Raw genomic sequence first — 20,197 nt, 5'->3', positions numbered from 1 at the left:
GAAAACTTTTAACGTCACACAACCGGGGAAATATCCCAACAGATCTCAGGTAGGTAGGTACGTAGATAGATACTGTAGGTAGGTAGGTAGATAGATAGCTAGCTCATGATCCAAAGCATCATCACAGTGAAGCCATGTTCTTCAGTGAATCCCAAATCTTTATTAACCACAACTTGCTTGACAAAGATATACACAAATGCAGGCAGGCGCGCGCGCGCGCGCACACACACACACACACACACACACACACACACACACACACACACACACACACACACACACACACACACACACACACACACACACACACACACACACACACACACACACACACACACGCACTCACGGTCACCAAGTCACATGACATGACATGGCACCAACCAACGGGGTTTGTCCTCAGGCGTGTCTGCTCCTTTGCTTCAAGTGGGATTGAAGATGGAATGGTAGGATTCCAGTTTGATGTCTTTTGTAGCGTAGCTAAATGCTAATTAGCTATGTGCTATGTTTATGACTGAATAAGAAAGAGATGCTATGCGTTCGCTTAGCATTAAATGCTAACGAGCGGGACTAAAAAAAGGGGGCGCTTGCTAACGCACCATGAAAACATCTAAGCCACAAAGCAACAACAAAAATAAGACATATTTTTAAAAAAATGGCAGACTACAGTTGTTACCTTTTGTACTGGATATAACGGAGGGAAAAAAAGTATTTACACCACCGCTGTTGCTTTCTGGCAATCGTGTTTAATCTTGGTTTTTTTTGAGAAGAGTGGCTGATTTGTTTTTGGCGATTATTAATGAGACTGCCAGCATAATATTCCCGTCTATGCGCCTTTGTTTTGGAATGCTCTGTGGTTGTATGGAAAAGAGGACGGAAATGATAGCGTTTTATTTTAAACTTGGGGGGGGGGGGTTATCACCCAGGGGATGAAGGCGGAAGTTTGTTGAGGGGACACTGAAGACCCTGGGCAGAGGTCAGAGGTAAGTCCTCACGCTGTCACCTCTTCTCTCAATTCCTTGTTCCTGCGAACCTCCTGAGCGTGCCTCTCCTGTGGGTGGGGGGGTTTAGTCATTACATATTCGCCCATTTATTTTTTTCCAAATGAAACTTAAGACAAATTGTCGCAAATTAAGGTTCCTGTCGTAAATTCAGGTCGAATGTACTTCCTGTAATTGAACACAAAATACACGGTATATTTTTGTGTCTATTGTATAATAACAACCAACCGTTGATATACACATATGACGTATTTAAATCGAAAGTACAAAACATTCTTTGTGCGAGTTTCATCCTCCAAAAATCGCGATGTTAATGCCAACATGGAATGTAAAACCCGTCGGTGGTGTCGTTTGAACGAATATTCGTGACTCCTGGAACATCGTGTATGTTTTATTGCAACATTTAATACGCACATGCACATATATGTGTAAAATAAATTATAATATATTTAATTCGAAACATCCTTATACTGTACTGTATTCTTCAATAGCACACTGTCCCAAAGAGGCGAAAGTGCGGCTGAAAGTTGTATTTCGCCAAAGTAGACACTAGAGGGCAGTGTTTCGTTTCTCAACACTCAACTCGCGGCTTTTGACATTTTGACGAATTTTGGAGTTCTCACCCTCTGTTGCAGGCGCTCCATGAGTGCGTCGAGGTTGGCCTGGCGGTTCTCCTCGATTTGCTCCATCTTCAACTGGAGCTTCTCCTCTGCCATGCGGCTGAAGTTGCTGTTTTCCTCCATGGCCTTCAGCAACACGTCGCGCTCGTGCTCGCGCTTCTCCGCCAGTGCCCGCAGAACCTGGGCTTCCTGGGACTGACACCATGACATATATGACATCGTAAAAATAGGAACCGAGGTTACAGCAAAGCAGCCAAATCTACAAAACCGAATCTGAGCCTTTGAGGTCTCTGGCGGGCTATCTTGTTTTGATCCAAGGGGCCTCATTTTTTGGTCTCACTGAGTTTCATCTTTTTGATTCCAGCGATGGGTTGTCAAAATGGAGGATGAAAAGACGCTTACTCTCCTGCGATCCTCGGCGGCCTCCAATTTCTTCTGGATGTCATCCAGGGAGATGTCCCTCTTGGGCGGCGAGGTGACGCAATGGGCAGTGTCGGACACGGGCGATGTCGGTTTCAGGAAGATCTCAAAGGCTTGGCCCGATGCACGCTTGTTGATCGGCTTGATGTCCAACTCTGGCAAACGACAAGCCTTGCTTCAGTAAGTTTTTATTTTATATGAATGAAAATGAACCCAAACGATAGCTTACGTTTATAAAACTAACGATAATGAGCGGGGATATGTGTTGTGTTTTCACCTTTGTCGGGTAATCGACTTCGTGAGCTCTCCGAGGTTCATTTAAAATGGATGATATTAAAATGGAGATGTCATACACTTTATTACAAAATAATTTGTCACCCGATTTTTTTTCTTCTTATCTTGCACTCAATAGATAAATAAATAAATAAATAAATACAAATATAAATAAATAAATAGTTAAATAAATTTATCCATAAATAGATAAATAGATAAATAAATAGATAATAAAAATAAATAAATAGATACATAGATAAATACATAAATAAATAGATGAGCAGATGCATAAATGAATAGATAAATAAATGAATAGATACATAAATAAACAAATAAATGAGTAAATACATAAATACAAAAATAATTAAACAATTAAAAAATAAATAGACAAATAATCCGATAAAGATAAATGAATAAAAAACATAAATATATGAGCAGATACATAAATGAACAGATAAACAAATAAATCAATAGATAAGTAAATAAACAAAAACATAAACTGATAAAAACTAAACACATACAAAAATAAATAAACAATTCAAAAAATAAATAGATAAATGAATGAATAAATAAATAAATCAACTCCATTAAGAAGCCAATTAATTAAGAGAGCCTGAATTTCAAAACATACTTCAATACTAATTAATGTAGGAAATACAAAACAGTCCTAAGCCGTCTTCACAACGTTGACATGAAGAATTGTGTATGTCGCAGAAAAAAACATTGAATAGTTGTCCACTGTAGTTACTTTTATAAAACAAAGATGTCGTTTCAGTTTGGCTTCTGTTTTTAAAGCATGCTTATTGTTATGTTATTTCATTGAAGAAAGCGCCATTTTTGTAATTCCGTCTCCTGATCTCGGTCGTGATTGATGCATAAGCAAGCCACTGCGTTACCTTCAAAGTCTCCGAGGTTCTTCTTGCGGCTGTCAGGGTAGAGACAGGAGCAGATGAGCGAGAAGACGGAAATCTCCTTCATCTTCTCCTTGTAAGCTGGCGAGGCAAAAAAACGCAATTTCATCAACAACCACTTTCATGTTGTCACGTCATCACACATCCAAAACATAAAGTAAAAACCACGTCGGTGGTCCATCCCGCCCACCCCCCCCCACCCTTTTCGAGTACGCTTTGTTTTTCGAGCTGTTATTTTGATGCCCCCGGCGTCTTCCACAAAGTAGTGTTTGATTTTCATTTGCATTCATGAATGAGCCCATCCCCTTTTATGATGACTTTGCTTCTCAACTGCTCTGCAAATAGTAACACGATGCATAATCATGAAGCTGAGACGCTCGACAGGGAGGCCTTTTTTTTTTTTTTAATCACCTGAGACACCTCTTCAATTTTAATATGACGTTTTATTTTACGTGCGCTGAGAAAGTGTTTTATATATATATATATATATATATATATATATATATATAGGGCCGAAACTAGCAGTAAGACGGCCCTTCAAAGAAGTAGAGATGACGGCTGAAGAAAACCTTTTCATTGATGGACCATTCATGTACGTCTGAGAGCTTACACAGACCCACCATCATGTAGCCATTTTTCCCATGGTGGGCCGTTCGGGGGGGGTTGTCTTTTGATAAGCATATGACCGCGTGTGGAACAACTTCCTATAAAAGCAACATTTGTTTTGATACGGTATAATTTGTGGATTGAAGATTTTTTGCTGTGTTTTCATAAGATTGCCTTTGTTTTGACAGTTACATGGCGATACGGATTAAATGCGCTCATGCGGCTGTAGGTTGCCCACCCCCGCTGTACATAAAGTATGGAAAAACTAAATCTGATACCTGGACGAAGGTTAAGGTTTGTCGAACCAATTTTAACTCATTCACTGCCAGACAATATGCAAAAATGTGTCCACTCCAGTGCCAGGGTTTTTGTTATTTTCACTCAAATTTGCAGGACTCACAGAATATTGAGTTTCAGGACTATATAAACATTCAAAGCAGTGTGAGAAACGGTAGACTCTCTTCTCCCATGAGAAAAAAAGTGTTAATTCCTAAATTATATGGGTATGGAGTTATATCAGCTTGAAATGAGGGCAGCTGTCCAAAATACAATGTAATACATACATATTGGTTTATATCGCAATTTAACAACAGCTGAAAGCGCTAACATGGACAAAAGGGAAATGCTGCCCTTGTGGAAGGCCAGCACTTTATCGGCACCCAAAACCCGAACAAATTTGGGAATGACACTCTACGTCATATTTTCAATTCCTGAATAAATCCACGAATAGCAGTTTATTGTCCACCCACAGGATTGAAAAATTACATTGAAACAATGACGAGGAGCTCCAAAGCATGGCCTTCACTTGCCTATTCTCGCCCTTCTAAGCTCATCCACGATGAGACGAAGAAAGGAGGGTGGTGGCAAATAAATATATGAAATGCTTAGGGGCACCGGCGCGCCCCTCTTCTGTGTCTGTCTGCCCCTCCCACCCACCCATCCATCCATCAAGATCCTCTTCAAGCAGAACACTCACAAGAGCAGTCCAGACACCGGCGCTTTTCAAATTCATCACGGTGATGCTAATGCTAATCGGAAAAAAAAGCCTAAAATGAACGACAAGGCCTAAAATACACCACTATCGCATCCCATTTTGTCCGTTATCGCGCCATGCGTATCGATTTGGGAAACAAATTCGCTAGTCGACAAGAAAAATGTGACACCCTATCATGCATCCTGGCACAAGCAAACACCCCCCACCCCGCTAGCTACCCTTCGCAAAATAGCAACAAAAAAAGAGCCCCATTGCAATTAGAAGGGCAGGAGCGAAGCTGCTGAGCTCAGATGAGGATAAGGGAGTGTGGGGAGTGGCAGCTGAGGGGTTGGGGGGTGAAATGGGGAGGAAGGGGGGGTACACCGGCTATGTTGGGTGGGGTCGCTAGCTCTGCATTATGCTGCGTGGCCGTGACTCAGGCGATACGGGGCAGGTGGCGATGCCGCAATGCACATTTAAGGGCAAAAAAAAATACATTAAAAAAAACAAATCAATCACCTTGATTTGTTTGAATGAATAAAATATGGCTCACTGACTCACTCGTTCCTTGTCTGGATTATTAATCAGGAGGGAAAAACATAACTAATGTTGCATGCAAGTTATAAATCAAAGAAAAAAATAGATTCGTACGGAAATCTGGCTGATGGATGTGCAACGTATGCGGAGGTGTTGCCACTCAACATCCCCTCAGCATCTTTTCGGGCGTCGCCTCATCCCCCCTCCCCCCCAACATTGTCATGCATCCATGTAATACGCATCGGCGACATAATACGAGAAATCTTAAAGGCTCACCAATTGCAGTCTTGGCCATTTCTGCTGCTGCGCTGGACGGAGGAAGGATACTGTTGCTACTCGCTGTCGAGGGATGGGCAGGACTGCTGCGACGGAACTGAATCAGCAGAGAAAAAAAAAGGGGGGCTGCCGGGATGCCTGCTGCTCCGTTATGAGCGACAGGAAGCAGGTGGCGAGGGGCTTGCGTGTGCCAACCAAGCCCTTCACAATAAAAGTAGAAGCTCCTTACATTTGTGTTTGGTTATTTGAAGCGAGACAAGTGTCAGGTACAGTCAGAGAGATGAAATTTAAAGGACAACCGACATCACTTTTTTCTTTCCTAACTGACATCAGAAAAACATTTTAGCGCATCTAAAATACCCAAAACACGCAGTATATTTTTAGTCAAATGCAAAACACAAATAAAAATGACTTAAAGTGTCTAAAAAGTACTTCAATTTGAAACCGGAAGTGGCCAGTTTCAGTAGGTCCCGCCCCCATGTTCGTGGTGTCACTGCAAGACGTCTTGCCTTGCTGGAGAATCAAAACATTGGCTTCAGATTGGGAGAAGATGCTTTCTTGTTACTCATCCAGTTATGAATATGATTCAAATAGTTCTGAAGAAGAAAGCATACATGTTTGCAATCGATGAAAACAATTTATTCCGTGTCATTTTGAGGCATCAGGGGTGGGAAATGTCGCACCCAAAAAAATGCAGAACATGGCGACAAAGCCGTGGAAGGAATTAATCAGCCCGTTTCCACAGGCTGATTAATTCCTTACAATGAGCTTTGTTGCCCTCTTCTGCCTCTTTTTGGTCCTACACGATGTTTTCAGACCAAAGTACAGCAAAATGCATTGACGTGATGGAAGGACTGCTACAATGTGTCCTTTTTTCGGCCAGGGGCGTTCCTTCAGTGACGTCACGTACGGACTCGTTACCAACTCAAAAACAAGACTTCCGGAATATTCAGCGCCAGTCTTAAAAGGTAAAATATAGCTCTATGCGGTGGAATCTTTGTAAAATCCGCCCAGTAGAAGTCATTTGAAGCCATTTTACAAATTATGGATACAACTTGTCCGGAGACGTTGGTTGTCCTTTAATGACGTGCAGTTCCATTATTGCTTTTTTTGTTTCTATTCTCATATGGTCGAAGCACCATTATATATGCGATAATACTGGAACTCGAAATGCGAAAATGCCTGAAGAAAAACACGTTTGACTGGTCCTGTGGAAGCAAATCCAGCAGACATTTAAACAGCTTCTTCCCCCAAGCCATTAACTCTATAAACAGGAACCCAAATAGAAGTGTACAGTGCCTCTTTTTAAAAATTTTATGATACCAGTGCATCGTGTTTTACCGGAGACAAATTCCTTGTGTGTTCTACATACTTAGCAATTAAGATGATTCTGACCATTCTGATTCTGATGACGCAACTTTTCGGGAACCTTCAATTAAAGGACAACCGACACCTCCGGTCAAGTTGTGTCCATAATTTGTAAAATCACTTCAAATAACTTCTACTGAGCGTATTTTACAACACATAGTTATATTTTACGTTTTAAGACTCTCGCTGAATATTCAGGAAGTCTTGTTTTCGAGTTGATGACAATTCCTGAAATGACGTCACATCAGGAACGCCCCAGACCAAGAAAGTGACACACAATGCATTTTGGGTACTTTGGTCTGAAAACTTCGTGTTGATGGCGAAATTAGAAGGAAAACACACATAACGCAATGGTGAATTGTTGTGTGTTGCACCAAGACTACTATTTGATACTAGTTGACACAAATTCCCAGCAGACAAATCAGCCCATCTTGTGCATTTTCTGGGTGCTAGATTGGAGTCCAGACGCCTCAAAATGAGACGGAAGGACTTCTTTAATCGATTGCAAACATTTATGCTTTCCTCTTCAGAACTATTTCAATCATATTCATAACTGGATGAGTAACAAGAATGCATCTTCTCCCAATCTGAAGCCATTGTTTTGATTCTCGAGCAAGGCAAGACGTCTTGCCGTGACATCACGAACAAGGGGGCGGGGCCTTCTGAAACTGGCAATTTCCGGGATCGTTTTTAAGTAGTTTTGGGACACTCTAAGTCATTTTTATTGGTGTTTTACATTTGACTAAAAATATCAGCCTGCGTGTTTTGGGTATTTTAGATGCTATAAAACGTTTTTCTGGTGTGAGTTAGAAAACAAAAACAATGGTGTCGGTTGTCCTTTAATACCCTGTACAGTACAACATAATGCCATTATGGGACATTTTTTTTCCTCCACTCCCACTATTACTCGCTTCTAATTTAATCAAATAAACGAGCAGAACATGCAATGGTTGGCAGCTCGGAGTGTGTTTGATAAGAGTTTGAAGGTGACCACGGAAACATCTTTTTGTGGATTTTGATTTAGGGAGGAGGAGCTAGCCGGCTAGCTAACTACAGATGTTTGCGTGCTAGTCACACGGCGTCTGGAAGAAGTAGAAGAAGCGCGTCTTGCTTCTTCTCACGTTTGGTTCCTGTTGCGTCCCAGCGTCGGTATGTTCGTTTTTTTTCTCCGCATGTTATTCAAACTGGCTCTTTGTCTCTCCACACGCTTCTCAATTTTGTCTCAAAAGAAACAGAAGCCGAAACAGAAGTGAGAGACGCCGATGCGAATACAGTATTTTGCTGGCTAGCATCCGCAGCATCCTCGCGTTATTAGCATATGGCGTCACTTCATGCTAAATCTTAGCACGAACCACATGTTTTTGTTTGGAGTTGGACTATTCTAGTGGCAAATGTGGTGACTCGTCTTTGCACGACCCTTGTTTTTGTTCTTGGTGGCAGCTCTTGGCAACTTTGTGGAGAATACTTTTTTTTTCTCGTTAAGAGTGCTTCGGCGACTGGAAATATTTTGAAGCAATGGACGAATATGCAACCCGTGACGTCATTACCAAACTCGACGTGGGGTAATCGAATTCGGAGTTGATTATAATACAAGATACATTTATCACAAAAGGAAAGTTCTGATCCTGGTCTTTACATATGACAGAGGCACCAATTTTAAAACAAGCTGTGCTCTGATTTAGTAGTTTTGTTTTCCCGGTGACTTAGCTCGAGACATGAATACATTTCAGATGTTATAACCCCCCCCACCCCACCGATTAGTTACGTGTTTTAAATGGAAAATAATAAAAAGGAAAGAAAGTAAATTTCCTGAAGTGAAAGTATTGTATGTTTATGTGGCCTACTTTAGTGAGAGACAACATTCAGATTGCTATCTTAAATACAACCATTGGCGTGTGAGTTGTGGTGACCTAAATACAACTTGAGTGTATTCAATTTCATTTTTCATTAGCATCTTTGACTCTTTTTCCGCTTCTGTAAATGCATTGAAAGAGCTCTTTTAGCACACACGCAAAATCATTGCCATACCAGAATTGGTTGTAAATAAGTAAAGTTAGATTTCCACCCGCATTGTAAATGTCCGATTCACGTGTTAATAAATATTTATGCCAATCTTTTTTTAGCCGCATGCTATTTTGAATCGCTTCTTCTTTTCCTTTTGGCTTTCCCTTCAGGGGTCGCCACAACGAATCAGTGTCGTCCATCTTCATGGGTTTAATTCGCATGTTTGTTTTGGCCAAGCTTTTACGTCAGATGCCTTTCCCGACACAACCCTCTGTATTTATCAGGGCTTGGGACAGGCACAAGAAGAAACCGGCTTGTGTGCACTAGTGGCTACAGAACAAGCAACTTTATGATTTTGAATCTGCTCGTGATCATTTTTCATAGTCTATCTAATTACGCTGCTCACGGTATGAATGACATAGACGGGCCTTTTCTTGTTTTACTATGTAAACAGAAAGTAAAGCACACGTATTTCTCACTCCAGCTAAAGCTTTGAAGCAGACTGCGTGAGCCCACCGCCGCGTGGTTTAATCCAGTCGTCTTTGAAATCCCTCAGGAATGTGACTGTATGGAAATGACACGTGAACGTCTGATCCCTCATCTGAAAGATTTTTTTTTTTTTTTTTTGCCCTCCCTTGACTCCCGAGACCACCAGCGCACCCGCAACATTCCCTCACTCACATGTACTCTTGTGGTACATAATGCACACACGTTGACACTCGATGCTTCATCAACCTCTCGCCGTGTTGCAGATCCAAACACGTCAACAACAAAAAAATCTCTCGCCAAACGCTGCGTTACACTAATTGCAAAGACTTTTGTTCCCATGAGAAATAGCTCAAGTGGATTTATTCTTTCTGAGAGCTTCATGTCTCGGATAGGAATTTTTTTACATTACAATGGAGCATATTTAAATTAAACCAAGTAAAGTAAAAGTCAATCGGTGAAAAGGTTTCTTCGGCCGTCATGTGTACTTCTTTGAAGGTGTCGGACGTTTCGCTTCTTATCCAAGAAGCTTCGTCAGCAAACTAAAGTCTTACTGGTAGTTTCGGCCCTATATATAAATATAAAAAAAGAGCTATTTTCATAAAACGGCAAAATCCTTCCCTTAACCGTAATGGTGGGGTGAGGTTCAATTTGGATCGTTCGTACAATAGACTGCTTAGGCAACATAGGCTTAATTATGCTGATGAGGTGATACCAAGACAAATTGGGCAATCAGGCCAGTCGTCAGTCAGGACAATAGAAGCAATCAGTGGAGTCCTCTGCTTTCCCCAACCTAAATTGGATGAAATTGTACTTCTCTTTGTATGTGTGTGTGTGTTTGTATGACTAGTCTTGTGAGGACCACTCACATTTTAGACAATACGTAGTGAGGACATTTTTGACAAGTGAGGACCTTTTGGTCAGTCCTCGCAAGTTTTTCATTCTAAAGACTTCAAGAGAGTCATCATATGCATCTGTTAACGTTTCAGAGAGGTCCTCACAAATTCACCCAAAATGATTTTTTTGTGGTGTGTATTTTCATTTCACATGGATACACACTTTTTACTCACTGTGTGTGTTTATGTGTGTGTGTGTGTTTGGTTAATGAGTGGAAAAAGTTCATAGCACAAGAAGTAAAACGATATTTTCACCAAATTCACTACAGGGGTGAGTACTTTGAATGTAGCCATTCAGAAACCTCACTCCTGCTGTTATTTCACTTTCAAGTCCACTTTTTATTTCGTTGTTTTTAAAGAAGTTGAAGTGGGAAATGGGCTGACGTTTAGTCTTCAAATGAAACGCTAGTTCTTCTCTAAACTTATCAGCACTCCTTACATGGATCTGAAACAGGAATGTGTGTGTGTGTGTGTGTGTGTGTGTGTGTGTGTGTGTGTGTGTGTGTGTGTGTGTGTGTGTTATGCCTTGCTAGTCCACAACATGCACATCGTATCACTGCTCAAAAGGAGTTTACTGTCAACAATATTTTTGACATTGTCGCTCTCTCTCTCTCTCTCTCTCTCTCTCTCTCTCTCTCTCTCTCTCTCTCTCTCTCTCTCTCTCTCTCTCTCTCTCTCTCTCTCTCTCTCTCTCTCTCTCTCTCTCTCTCTCTCTCTCTCTCTCTCTCTCTCTCTCTCTCTCTCTTTCTGTCTCATGCTCTCACGTGGTGTTCCTCTCCTTCTCTTTCACGCACACACCTACTGTCTCCCGCTCTCACACATACACACACACACCCTCTCTGTAGTCCCCACCTCCTCTTCGACTGCCCCTTCAAGTTCTCCTGCAGAGCGACACTTCTCCTCTCTACCCGTCGGAGGTGACTTCAACAATGGTGGCGGATGATTCCGACACGGCGTCCGGAGGAAGTGGCGGTGGGGTGCGGCTGAAACAAGAGATTTCCCTGCTGCACGGCGTCTGCCTCATCGTGGGCAACATGATCGGTTCCGGCATCTTTGTCTCACCGAAGGTAACGTAAAACGGGGTCGCGCAAGTCTGGGATTGCATCAGACTCGCCACCGTCGCCTGCAGGATCGGCGCCGCGAGGCAAATCGCAGCTGTCGAATGAGCGTAATTGTTGAGCTGAACGTGTTCATTTCAAGATTTGCTCTTTTTACAAATTCCAATGAGATGTTTGCATTCTGAGTGTAAAACATTAACTTGACTGGATCAAGACCAAATCGAGACTGCTCAAATGTCTTTGCTTTTGGAATGGACAACTTTTTTCGATGAATGATTCTTTTCGGCATAGTTTTTAAAAATCTTAATATACCGTATTTTCTGGTGTATAAGGCATACGCCCAATGAATGGTGTATTTTTAGACTTTTTTTCATATATAAGGCGGACCTTCAATGAATGAAAACAGTTTTCCAAATATAATATAGAAATATTTAAAGGACAACCGACACCACCGGACAAGTTGTGTCCATATTTTATAAAATCGCTTCTACTGAGCGTTTTTTACAAAGATTCCGCCGCATATAGCTATATTTTACCTTTTAAGACTCGCGCTGAATATTCCGGAAGTCTTGTTTTTGAGTTGGTGACGATTGCTGACGTGACGTCACGGAAGGACCGCCCCTGACCGAGAAAGATATTCGCTGACACAAATTCCCAGCAGACAAATCAGCCCATTTCCAACGGAGCTTTGGCGCCATCTTCTGCATTTTCTGGGTGCTGTCATTGACGGCTCGAACTGATATGAGAGGACACCTTTAATCGATTGCAAACATTTATGCTTTCCTCTTCGGAACTATTTGAATCCTATTCATAACTGGATGAGTAACAAGAAAGCATCTTCTCCCAATCTGAAGCCATTGTTTTGATTCTCGAGCAAGGCAAGACGTCTTGGCGTGACGTCACGAACAAGGGGGCGGGACCTTCTGAAACTGGTCACTTCCGGGTTAAATTTGAAGTCGTTTTTGGACACTTTAAGTCATTTTTATTGGTACCAGTAAGACTTTAGTTTGCTGACGAAGCTTCTTGGATAAGAAGCGAAAAGTCCGACAACTTCAAAGAAGTACAGATGACGGCTAAAGAAACCTTTTCATCGATTTTAACATGATGTTTCCTTTTCCAATCTGTCCAAATCTTCCCTGTTTGTTACCCGACGCAAGGGGGTGCTCCTGCACACCGGCTCCTTCGGCTTGTCGCTGATCATCTGGGCGATAGGAGGGATTTTCTCCGTTTTCGGCGCCTTGTGTTACGCAGAGCTGGGCACCACCATCCGCAAATCGGGAGCTTCCTACGCTTACATCTTGGAGGCATTTGGGAGCTTCTTGGCATTCATTCGGTACGTTGCGTCAACTTGTTTGACTGCTTGTGTCACAAACTACTTGTTATGACTCACTTGGCGGCGTCTGGTTTTTCTTGTTGTTGTTGTTGTTGTTGAAAGGCTCTGGACGTCGTTATTGATTGTGGAGCCGGCCTGCCAGGCAGTGATCGCCTTGACCTTCTCCAGCTACATGGTGGAGCCATTCTTCACGACATGCCCTGCTCCTTTTTATGCAGTCCGCCTCATTGCTGCTGTCATCATTTGTGAGTTTTGCAGAGTTTGACTGGTTGGTTGCAAACTTTTGGAGTCTTTCACGCATCGGTCTTCGAAACCTTGGATGAGATTTCATCACACTGCAGATCAAATGATTCATTTACACTCATTAAAAAAGACATTCTCACCCCCCCAAACAAATAAAAAATCCTTAAAATGATAACAAAATTACAAAAAATATTAATATTAAAAAAAAAGAAATGTGACACTGCCCATTGTAATTTCTACAAATTCATTCAATTAAAATCAATCACATTTCTAGTCATTTCATGGCAAATATAAACATTTAAGACAGATTCTGAAAATCTTATGACATTTTTGCCTACTCGTTTGTTAACTCATTCACTGCTGGACGATGTGCAAAAATGTGTCCACTCCAGTGCCAGGGTTTTTGTTATTTTCACTCAAATTGCAGGACCCCTAGAAGATTGCGTTTTAGGATGACATTCAATGAAGCATAAGAAACTCTCTTCTTTCATCAGAAAAAGGGTTAAAGATTATAAACGAATAAAGTTTTTCTGATTCTGATAGGAAGTGCATCTTTAGAAAAAAAAAAAACAGTTGCATGTTAAAGGACAACCGACACCATTTTTTTTTTCCTAACTGACATCAGAAAAATGTTTGATAGCATCTAAAATAGCCAAAACACGCAGGCTGATATTTTTAGTCAAATGCAAAACACTAATAAAAATGACTTAAAGTGTCCAAAAATTTAAAATTGAACGCGGAAGTGGCCAGTTTCAGAAGGTCCCGCCCCCTTGTTCGTGACGTCACGCCAAGATGTCTTTGCCTTGTAAAATACGCTCAGTAGAAGTCTTTTCAAGCGATTTTACAAATTATGGACACAACTTGTCCGTAGGCGTCAGTTGTCCTTTAAATCATAATGACAATATTGAGCAGGGCAAAAAAAAAGCTCCTCGTTTTGTCGTGATGAGTTGGTTTGCATAGCAATGGAGCCGTCTGAGCTGCGTGCGCAAGTCATAATTTTCTTCCATTCACTTTGTCGCTCTGTAGAATTTAAACAGTGTTTGCTCAGAGCTGATAAGGCCTGCAATCGGGCGGGTCAGGCGTGAGTAAAATGCCATGACATTGCAAAATCAAGCAAGCAAATACATTGTTCATGTGTAGTTGAACTCTGCTATGATATATATATATATATATATATATATATATATATACACACACACACACACCAGTAAGACTTTAGTTTGCTGACGAAGCTTCTTGGATAAGAAGTGAAACGTCCGACACCTTCAAATTTGTACAGATGACGGCTGAAGAAACCTTTTCATCGATGGACCACTCGTGTGCGACTGAAAGCTTACACAGACGAATGCAATGTATATTATTGTCTGTACTGTATGTCCAATAATGCTGAATCTCTTATCTCCCCCCCCCCACTTGACAATATGTGACTGTTTCTCAGGCCTGCTGACGTACGTGAATTGTTTGAAGGTGAAGTGGGGCGCCATTCTTCAGGTCATCTCCACCGTGGCCAAAGTGCTGGCCCTGATCGTCATAATCATCACCGGCCTTGTTAAGCTGGGTCAAGGTACGTATCGTTAAATGGTTTCAAGTGAAAATTGTAAACTAGTGAACATGCCCGACCATTTTACGGCTTTTCAAATGATTTTCTTGACTCACGTAAGCTCGAAAAGAGAAATGAGGGCCTTCTTTTCAAAATGTTTTTGGTGAGGCTTTAAGACGCCCGTGAGGATATCAAAGTCAAGTCAAAGTCATCTTTACTGTCAAATATGCTAATATGCCTGACATGCTGTTTGGATAGTTTATTTTTCAATGACAGTGATACATACTCAGCTCACAAACCTTAAAACGAAGCCTTAAAACTACACAAAATATGCCTTATTTTATGTAGAATAAATGTGCTATTGTATTGTAATTAAAGAAATAAACCGTACTGTATAATAAAGTCGTTTTATTTACCTTTGTAATGGTCGTTCTCTTGAGTGAAGTTGTCGTGCTTTCTTGGCCATAATACCCTCACTCACACTGTCCCATGCTGGCTGCTTTTCGTTAATCCAAACCAACAGTAGTTTTTCAACCTCTACTATTGCTTAGGCAACACAGAAACCCCCTTAGCCACACGTAGCAATGGTAAATTGCTACGTAAATATAAAACGTTTTTCTGATGTCAGTTAGGAAACAAAAAAAAAGTGGTGTTAATGTAATCCGATTCAATAAATTTTGGGAAATAGTGTCCGGTACTCCCAAATTATTTAGGCAATCCTAATCTGTTGTTTGACGCCACGGTTAACTGACGTACAAAAGCACCAAACTTGGTTGAATTGGTGAGAATGCGGTGACACGTCATCCGCACCCTGTTTGGTTTGGAAACAGGTTTCAGTCAGAACTTGGAGGACTCGTTCCGAGGCTCCAAGATGAACGCCGGCGACATGGCCTTGGCCTTCTACTCGGCGCTTTACTCTTACTCCGGCTGGGACACGCTCAACTTTATCACCGAGGAGATTAAGAACCCAGAAAGGTAACGGGCGGCCAAGTCAAAACATTCCAGTTGTCCCGGTTGCGTGGTCGCATTGTGGTATTTGTCATCTTGCTGCAGGAATCTCCCTCTGAGCATCGCCATTTCTATGCCCATCGTCACCGTTATTTACATCTTGACCAACGTGGCCTACTACGTGGTCATGGATGCCGAACAGGTGCTCAGTAGCGAAGCCGTCGCCGTGGTGAGTACTTGAAACGCTAGCGCGTAGCTGGGAATGTCTTCTTCTTGTGACCATTAGAACGTCTCTGCGGGTGTCCCGGTCAAAATGGAGTCAGTTCATCTTGGCCTTTTATTGGCTGTCACCACATGGTTCAGGCGCCGTGCGGTCTTCCAGAGCATCTTCGCTGATTGCCAGCGGAAAGTCTGTGTGTTGACTTAATGACTTTAGCGGATGAGTGCTCCGTAATTGTTTTTCCACATGGCTCGCTGTTGCCTTGATTTTGATTGTGCCATGTTTGAACGCTAATCCGCGCCGACGTTCTCCTCAGACTTTTGCAGACGAGGTCCTGGGCTGGGGTCGCTGGCTCATCCCGCTCTCTGTGGCCATTTCTTGCTATGGCGGGCTCAACTCTTCCATCATCGCAGCCTCCAGGTCACTCTTTTACAACGCCGTTAAGTCATTGATAGAAAAATCCAAGTCTTGTTTTCGAGTTGGTGACGATTCCTGACGTGACGTCACGGAGGGAACGCCCCTGACCGAGGAAGTGACACACAATGCATTTTGGGTACTTTGTTTGGTCGGAAAACTTCGCGTTGATCCGTGTTGAGGGCGAAATTAGAAGGAAAACACATTGGGCATTTTCTGGCTGCTACATTTCTGTCCAGATGCCTCAAAATGACCCGGAAGGACTTCTTTAATGGATTGCAAACATTTATGCTTTCCTCTTCAGAACTATTTGAATCATATTCATAACTGGATAAGTAACAAGAAAGCATCTTCTCCAAATCTGAAGCCATTGTTTTGATTCTCGAGCAAGGCAAGACGTCCTGGCGTGACATCACAAACAAGGGGGCGGGGCCTTCTGAAACTGGCAATTTCCGGGATCATTTTGAAGTAGTTTTGGGACACTTTAAGTCATTTTTATTGGTGTTTTTCATCTGACTAAAAATATCATCCTGCGTGTTTTGGGTATTTTAGATGCTACAAAACGTTTTTGGTTAATGGTGTCGGTTGTCGTTTAAATAGTGAAAGAGGATTTGAGAGCAGCGTTTTGAATGAATCCACATCATTTTATTCGGCCCCCAAAAATCAAATCAAATTGTGAAATTCCACCATGCTTGCTAAAGTCTCAACCAAAATTTCAAATTGTCCCTTATAAATCACTATAACAGCCATTATTTATTTGATACTTTATTTGAAAACTACTTTCAGTATACATGAATTTTCTGTGCACATAAATGTTTGGACTTGCACGCTCAATTATGTGATTGTTTTTTTTTTTTTTCTTCCTCCCTCACAGGTTATTTTTTGTGGGTTCCCGAGAAGGCCACCTCCCCAACATTCTGTCTATGATCCACGTCAAGCGCTTCACCCCCATCCCCGCCTTGATTTTTAACGTTAGTGTCAACTTGCCTCACCTCTGTGGAAGCGTATGCACATGACGACTTCTGAATCAAGAAAATGTCTGATTTCTCATGTTTTTAAACTACCCTTTGTCTTTTTTTGTCTTTTTTTGACACCAGTGCATCATGTCTCTGTTGTATCTATCCGTGCCGGACGTCTTTCGCCTGATCAACTATTTCAGTTTCAACTACTGGCTTTTCATCGGTCTGTCCATCGTCAGCCTCATTTATCTTCGCTTCAAGGCCCCCAAGTTACACCGACCCGTCAAGGTCAGCGCTCCGTTTGCCTGCCTGAATTTAATTCAAAACATCGAAGGCTAATTTCTCCCGTGTGTCCTCCCTCAGCTTTCCTTGTTCTTTCCCATCGTGTACTGCCTGTGCAGCATCTTCCTTGTGGTGATGCCGCTCTACAGCGACACCATCAACTCACTGGTTGGCATCGGCGTGGCGCTGTCCGGCGTGCCCGTTTACTTTCTCTGCCTCCGCTTGCCGCGCAACTCCAGGCCCGCTTTCTTCAACAAAATCCTCCGTGAGTGACACCTCTTTTTGATTAGACCATCTCTACCCTTTAAAGGAAAACCGACACCATTTTTTTGTTTCCTAACTGACATCAGAAAAACGTTTTATAGCATCTAAAATATAGCATGCAAAACACCAATACAAATGACTTAAAGTGTCCAAAAACGACTTCAAAATGAACCCGGACGTGGCCAGTTTCGGAAGGTCCCGCCCCCTTGTCCGTGATGTCACGCCAAGACGTCTTGCTTTGCTTGAGAATATGATTCTGGCTCTTTTCAGAGAACCGGTTCTTTTGGCTCGGCTCACTAAAAAGACTGGCTCTCTTTGTTCATTTGAGAGATCCGGCTCGTTGGCGAATGACACATGGACTTTGTTTTCCCCCTCCACAACTGGCAAAGCGTAACAGATCTTTTTCTGCTTTCATGTTTTGTTTCTGGCAGACACGCTTTCGTCTTGCACCCAAAAATTGTGCTACTGCTGCGTGGCGTCGCCCGATATCGACCTGGACAACATCGACACCGACAAGATGGAATGAAAGAAATCCCTTTGTTGTTGTTTTGAAGAAGAAAGCGGTAACTTGCACACTCTTCACAACATTGCCACTTTTCCCACAGCCCTGCCAACGTTCTAAGGAAGTCATATGCCGTTCAGGTTGCACATTTTACGCTGTTCGGTTTGAAGAACACGTCGTGGATATTTATTTTCACTGGAGTTGTGATTGTTTCAACACCTCATTTTTTTTTGTTCCTGTTGTTTCGGTTCAGGTGCAGCAGCACTGGTGCAATCACTGGGATCAAGTTTGCTTTGTTTTGTCTCCCAGTGGATGCGAGAAATATGACAGCAGTTTGCACTCACTGACTTGACTTGAATGCAGGGTGGGCGGGGGTGGGGGGGGACTATATTTTTCCATTTTAGGAAGATCAAATGGCAAAATGATACAGTTCATTAGTTAAACGTGTGCCTTTTTCTTTGGCAAATGACAGGTTGAGGTGAGAAAAATATTCAAGGTCACAATAAAAATAAAAAAACTTTCATAATCTGGATTTTTTTTTCAAATATTTAAAAAAATATTGCATTTTTCTTCCCATAAAATTGGCCTTTTTGTTTTTACATCTTTTTTTTCTACCTAGTAAATATTTTTTCAAATATAAAATAATTGCATATTTTTTTCTTCATACAATTGGCTTTTTTTGTTTACAGCTTTTTTTCACCTAGTAAATATTTTTGAAAAGCTTTCGTCATCTGGATATTTTTTCAAATATTTAAAAAAATATTGCATTTTTTTTCTCATAAAATTGGCCCTTTTTGTTTTTGCAGCTTTTTTTCACCTAGTAAATATTTTTGAAAATTTCTTACAAAATGACCACTTTATACTTGGGGGTGGGGGTCCTTCCAATATTTTGACCACTTTCTCTTGTTGCACTGCAACTTTATTCTTGAAAATAAATGAGTATGATTACTTTTAATTCATAAAATCAAGCAATTGATGACCCCCGCCCCCCTTTCATGCTACCAAAACACTAAAACGGTCACTTTTTTTACACTTGATAAATCTGACTCAATCCCTGTAATAAAAAAACTACACCATGTTCAAACGATTACTTTTTCCTCTGAAGTGATTCACATAGTTTATATTTTTGTAGCTTTATGTAAAAAAAAAATAACAAACTCTTTTCATCTTCACATTGTAACTATTTTTCTTTCACCTTTCCTCCATTATTATTCTGTCATTTTCAACAGTGCCTCTCAAACCTCAAAATCAGGTTAGCATTTCATTTCACGGTGCCTTGGATCTTTTGTTTTTGTTGTTTTTTTTGTTTTAACCCCTTCTGCCCCCATTATGTTGCCCTGCTTGACATTGGGTTTGTGGGGTCAGGGGTCACGGATCCACTTTTAATATAGGACTCCCCAGTTCATGCATCATATGTGCCTTACATCAGAGTCTACTGTCAATATGATATGTTTATTACATTTCCATATTGCGTGACAGTTAGTGGTGCAAAATTCTGCCTAATTTCAAGTTTGGCAAATTTGGATAGGAATTATCTTCATAAAACCAAATTAAAGCCTTGCCTCGTAATGGGGAAGCTTCAAATCCAATATTAGCACAATGATCAAAGAAATTCACATGAATATTTATTTTCATAATTAAACATGATCTTCCCATGGAAATTTCACGCTGCTTTTCTTTCATTTTATTGGATATGTTTCAGCCCTTTTGCAAGTCTACGTGCAGTTGTTAAAAGTTGCTTAACTAGCATTCAAAAGTACTCAAAATAAAATGAAGATGATTAAAAAAACATGTAGCTTCTAGCTAAGAATAACTCTATCACATATATATATTATCTTATACATTTCCATTCACTTCCAAGTGCTGAATTTTTCAATGGAAGAAATGTTGTGATAAAAAGTTATGTGTTGTAGTTTTGTTTGATATTTTCATGTCACGGCCAAATGTGTTTTGTACCGTTGGGGTTGTTTGTGTCAAGTATTGTTATTTATTCTACATATAGAGCAAACCTGGTGCGAGTATTTTTTGAATAAAGTTTTTTTGTCATTGGAGATGTTGATCTGTCA

At 41.2% G+C, this 20,197-nt stretch overlaps 2 protein-coding genes across 3 annotated transcripts; one reads left to right on the top strand and one right to left on the bottom strand.

Moving 5' to 3' along the window:
* Positions 1 to 286: 286 nt before the first annotated feature.
* Positions 287 to 5,755, bottom strand: stmn2b (stathmin 2b). Its single transcript, XM_088987090.1, has 5 exons — positions 5,615 to 5,755; positions 3,208 to 3,303; positions 2,021 to 2,193; positions 1,622 to 1,813; positions 287 to 1,048 (listed from the first exon to the last, which is right to left on the bottom strand). Exons 1-5 carry the CDS (start codon positions 5,631 to 5,633, stop codon positions 989 to 991), a joined length of 540 nt encoding a protein of 179 aa, XP_088843216.1. The 5' UTR covers positions 5,634 to 5,755; the 3' UTR covers positions 287 to 988.
* Positions 5,756 to 7,990: 2,235 nt separating this feature from the next.
* LOC148883245 (Y+L amino acid transporter 2) lies at positions 7,991 to 20,182 on the top strand. 2 transcript variants are annotated; one of them, XM_088987085.1, is made up of 12 exons: positions 7,991 to 8,131; positions 11,214 to 11,435; positions 12,584 to 12,759; positions 12,862 to 13,004; positions 14,441 to 14,566; positions 15,373 to 15,517; positions 15,596 to 15,719; positions 16,027 to 16,130; positions 16,999 to 17,095; positions 17,222 to 17,371; positions 17,447 to 17,630; positions 18,061 to 20,182. In XM_088987085.1, exons 2-12 carry the CDS (start codon positions 11,298 to 11,300, stop codon positions 18,153 to 18,155), a joined length of 1,482 nt encoding a protein of 493 aa, XP_088843211.1. In that variant the 5' UTR covers positions 7,991 to 8,131; positions 11,214 to 11,297; the 3' UTR covers positions 18,156 to 20,182. The 2 variants fall into 2 exon arrangements, with proteins under 2 accessions (XP_088843211.1, XP_088843210.1); XM_088987084.1 differs by lacking the exon at positions 7,991 to 8,131 and having other exon boundaries at positions 11,267 to 11,435; positions 18,061 to 18,192; positions 18,385 to 20,182.
* The last annotated feature ends 15 nt before the right edge of the window (positions 20,183 to 20,197 follow it).

Source organism: Hippocampus bargibanti, linkage group LG20, assembly GCF_051943395.1.
Source record: "Hippocampus bargibanti isolate YZ-2025 linkage group LG20, ASM5194339v1, whole genome shotgun sequence".
Taxonomy (NCBI): Eukaryota; Metazoa; Chordata; class Actinopteri; order Syngnathiformes; family Syngnathidae; genus Hippocampus; species Hippocampus bargibanti.
This window is presented reverse-complemented; position numbering and strand designations above follow the sequence as displayed.

What these genes read in the sequence shown, in the direction of transcription:
- stmn2b (XM_088987090.1), bottom strand. An exon ending in CCGCCGAGGATCGCAGGAGA is followed by an intron (nt 1,814 to 2,020) that starts GTAAGCGTCTTT and finishes TCATGGTGTCAG; the next exon opens with TCCCAGGAAGCCCAGGTTCT. An exon ending in TGGAGCGCCTGCAACAGAGG is followed by an intron (nt 1,049 to 1,621) that starts GTGAGAACTCCA and finishes CCCCACCCACAG; the next exon opens with GAGAGGCACGCTCAGGAGGT.
- LOC148883245 (XM_088987085.1), top strand. Translation starts at nt 11,298, where the DNA reads ATGGTGGCGGATGATTCCGACACGGCGTCCGGAGGAAGTGGCGGTGGG. An exon ending in AGCTTCTTGGCATTCATTCG is followed by an intron (nt 12,760 to 12,861) that starts GTACGTTGCGTC and finishes TGTTGTTGAAAG; the next exon opens with GCTCTGGACGTCGTTATTGA. An exon ending in GAGATTAAGAACCCAGAAAG is followed by an intron (nt 15,518 to 15,595) that starts GTAACGGGCGGC and finishes ATCTTGCTGCAG; the next exon opens with GAATCTCCCTCTGAGCATCG.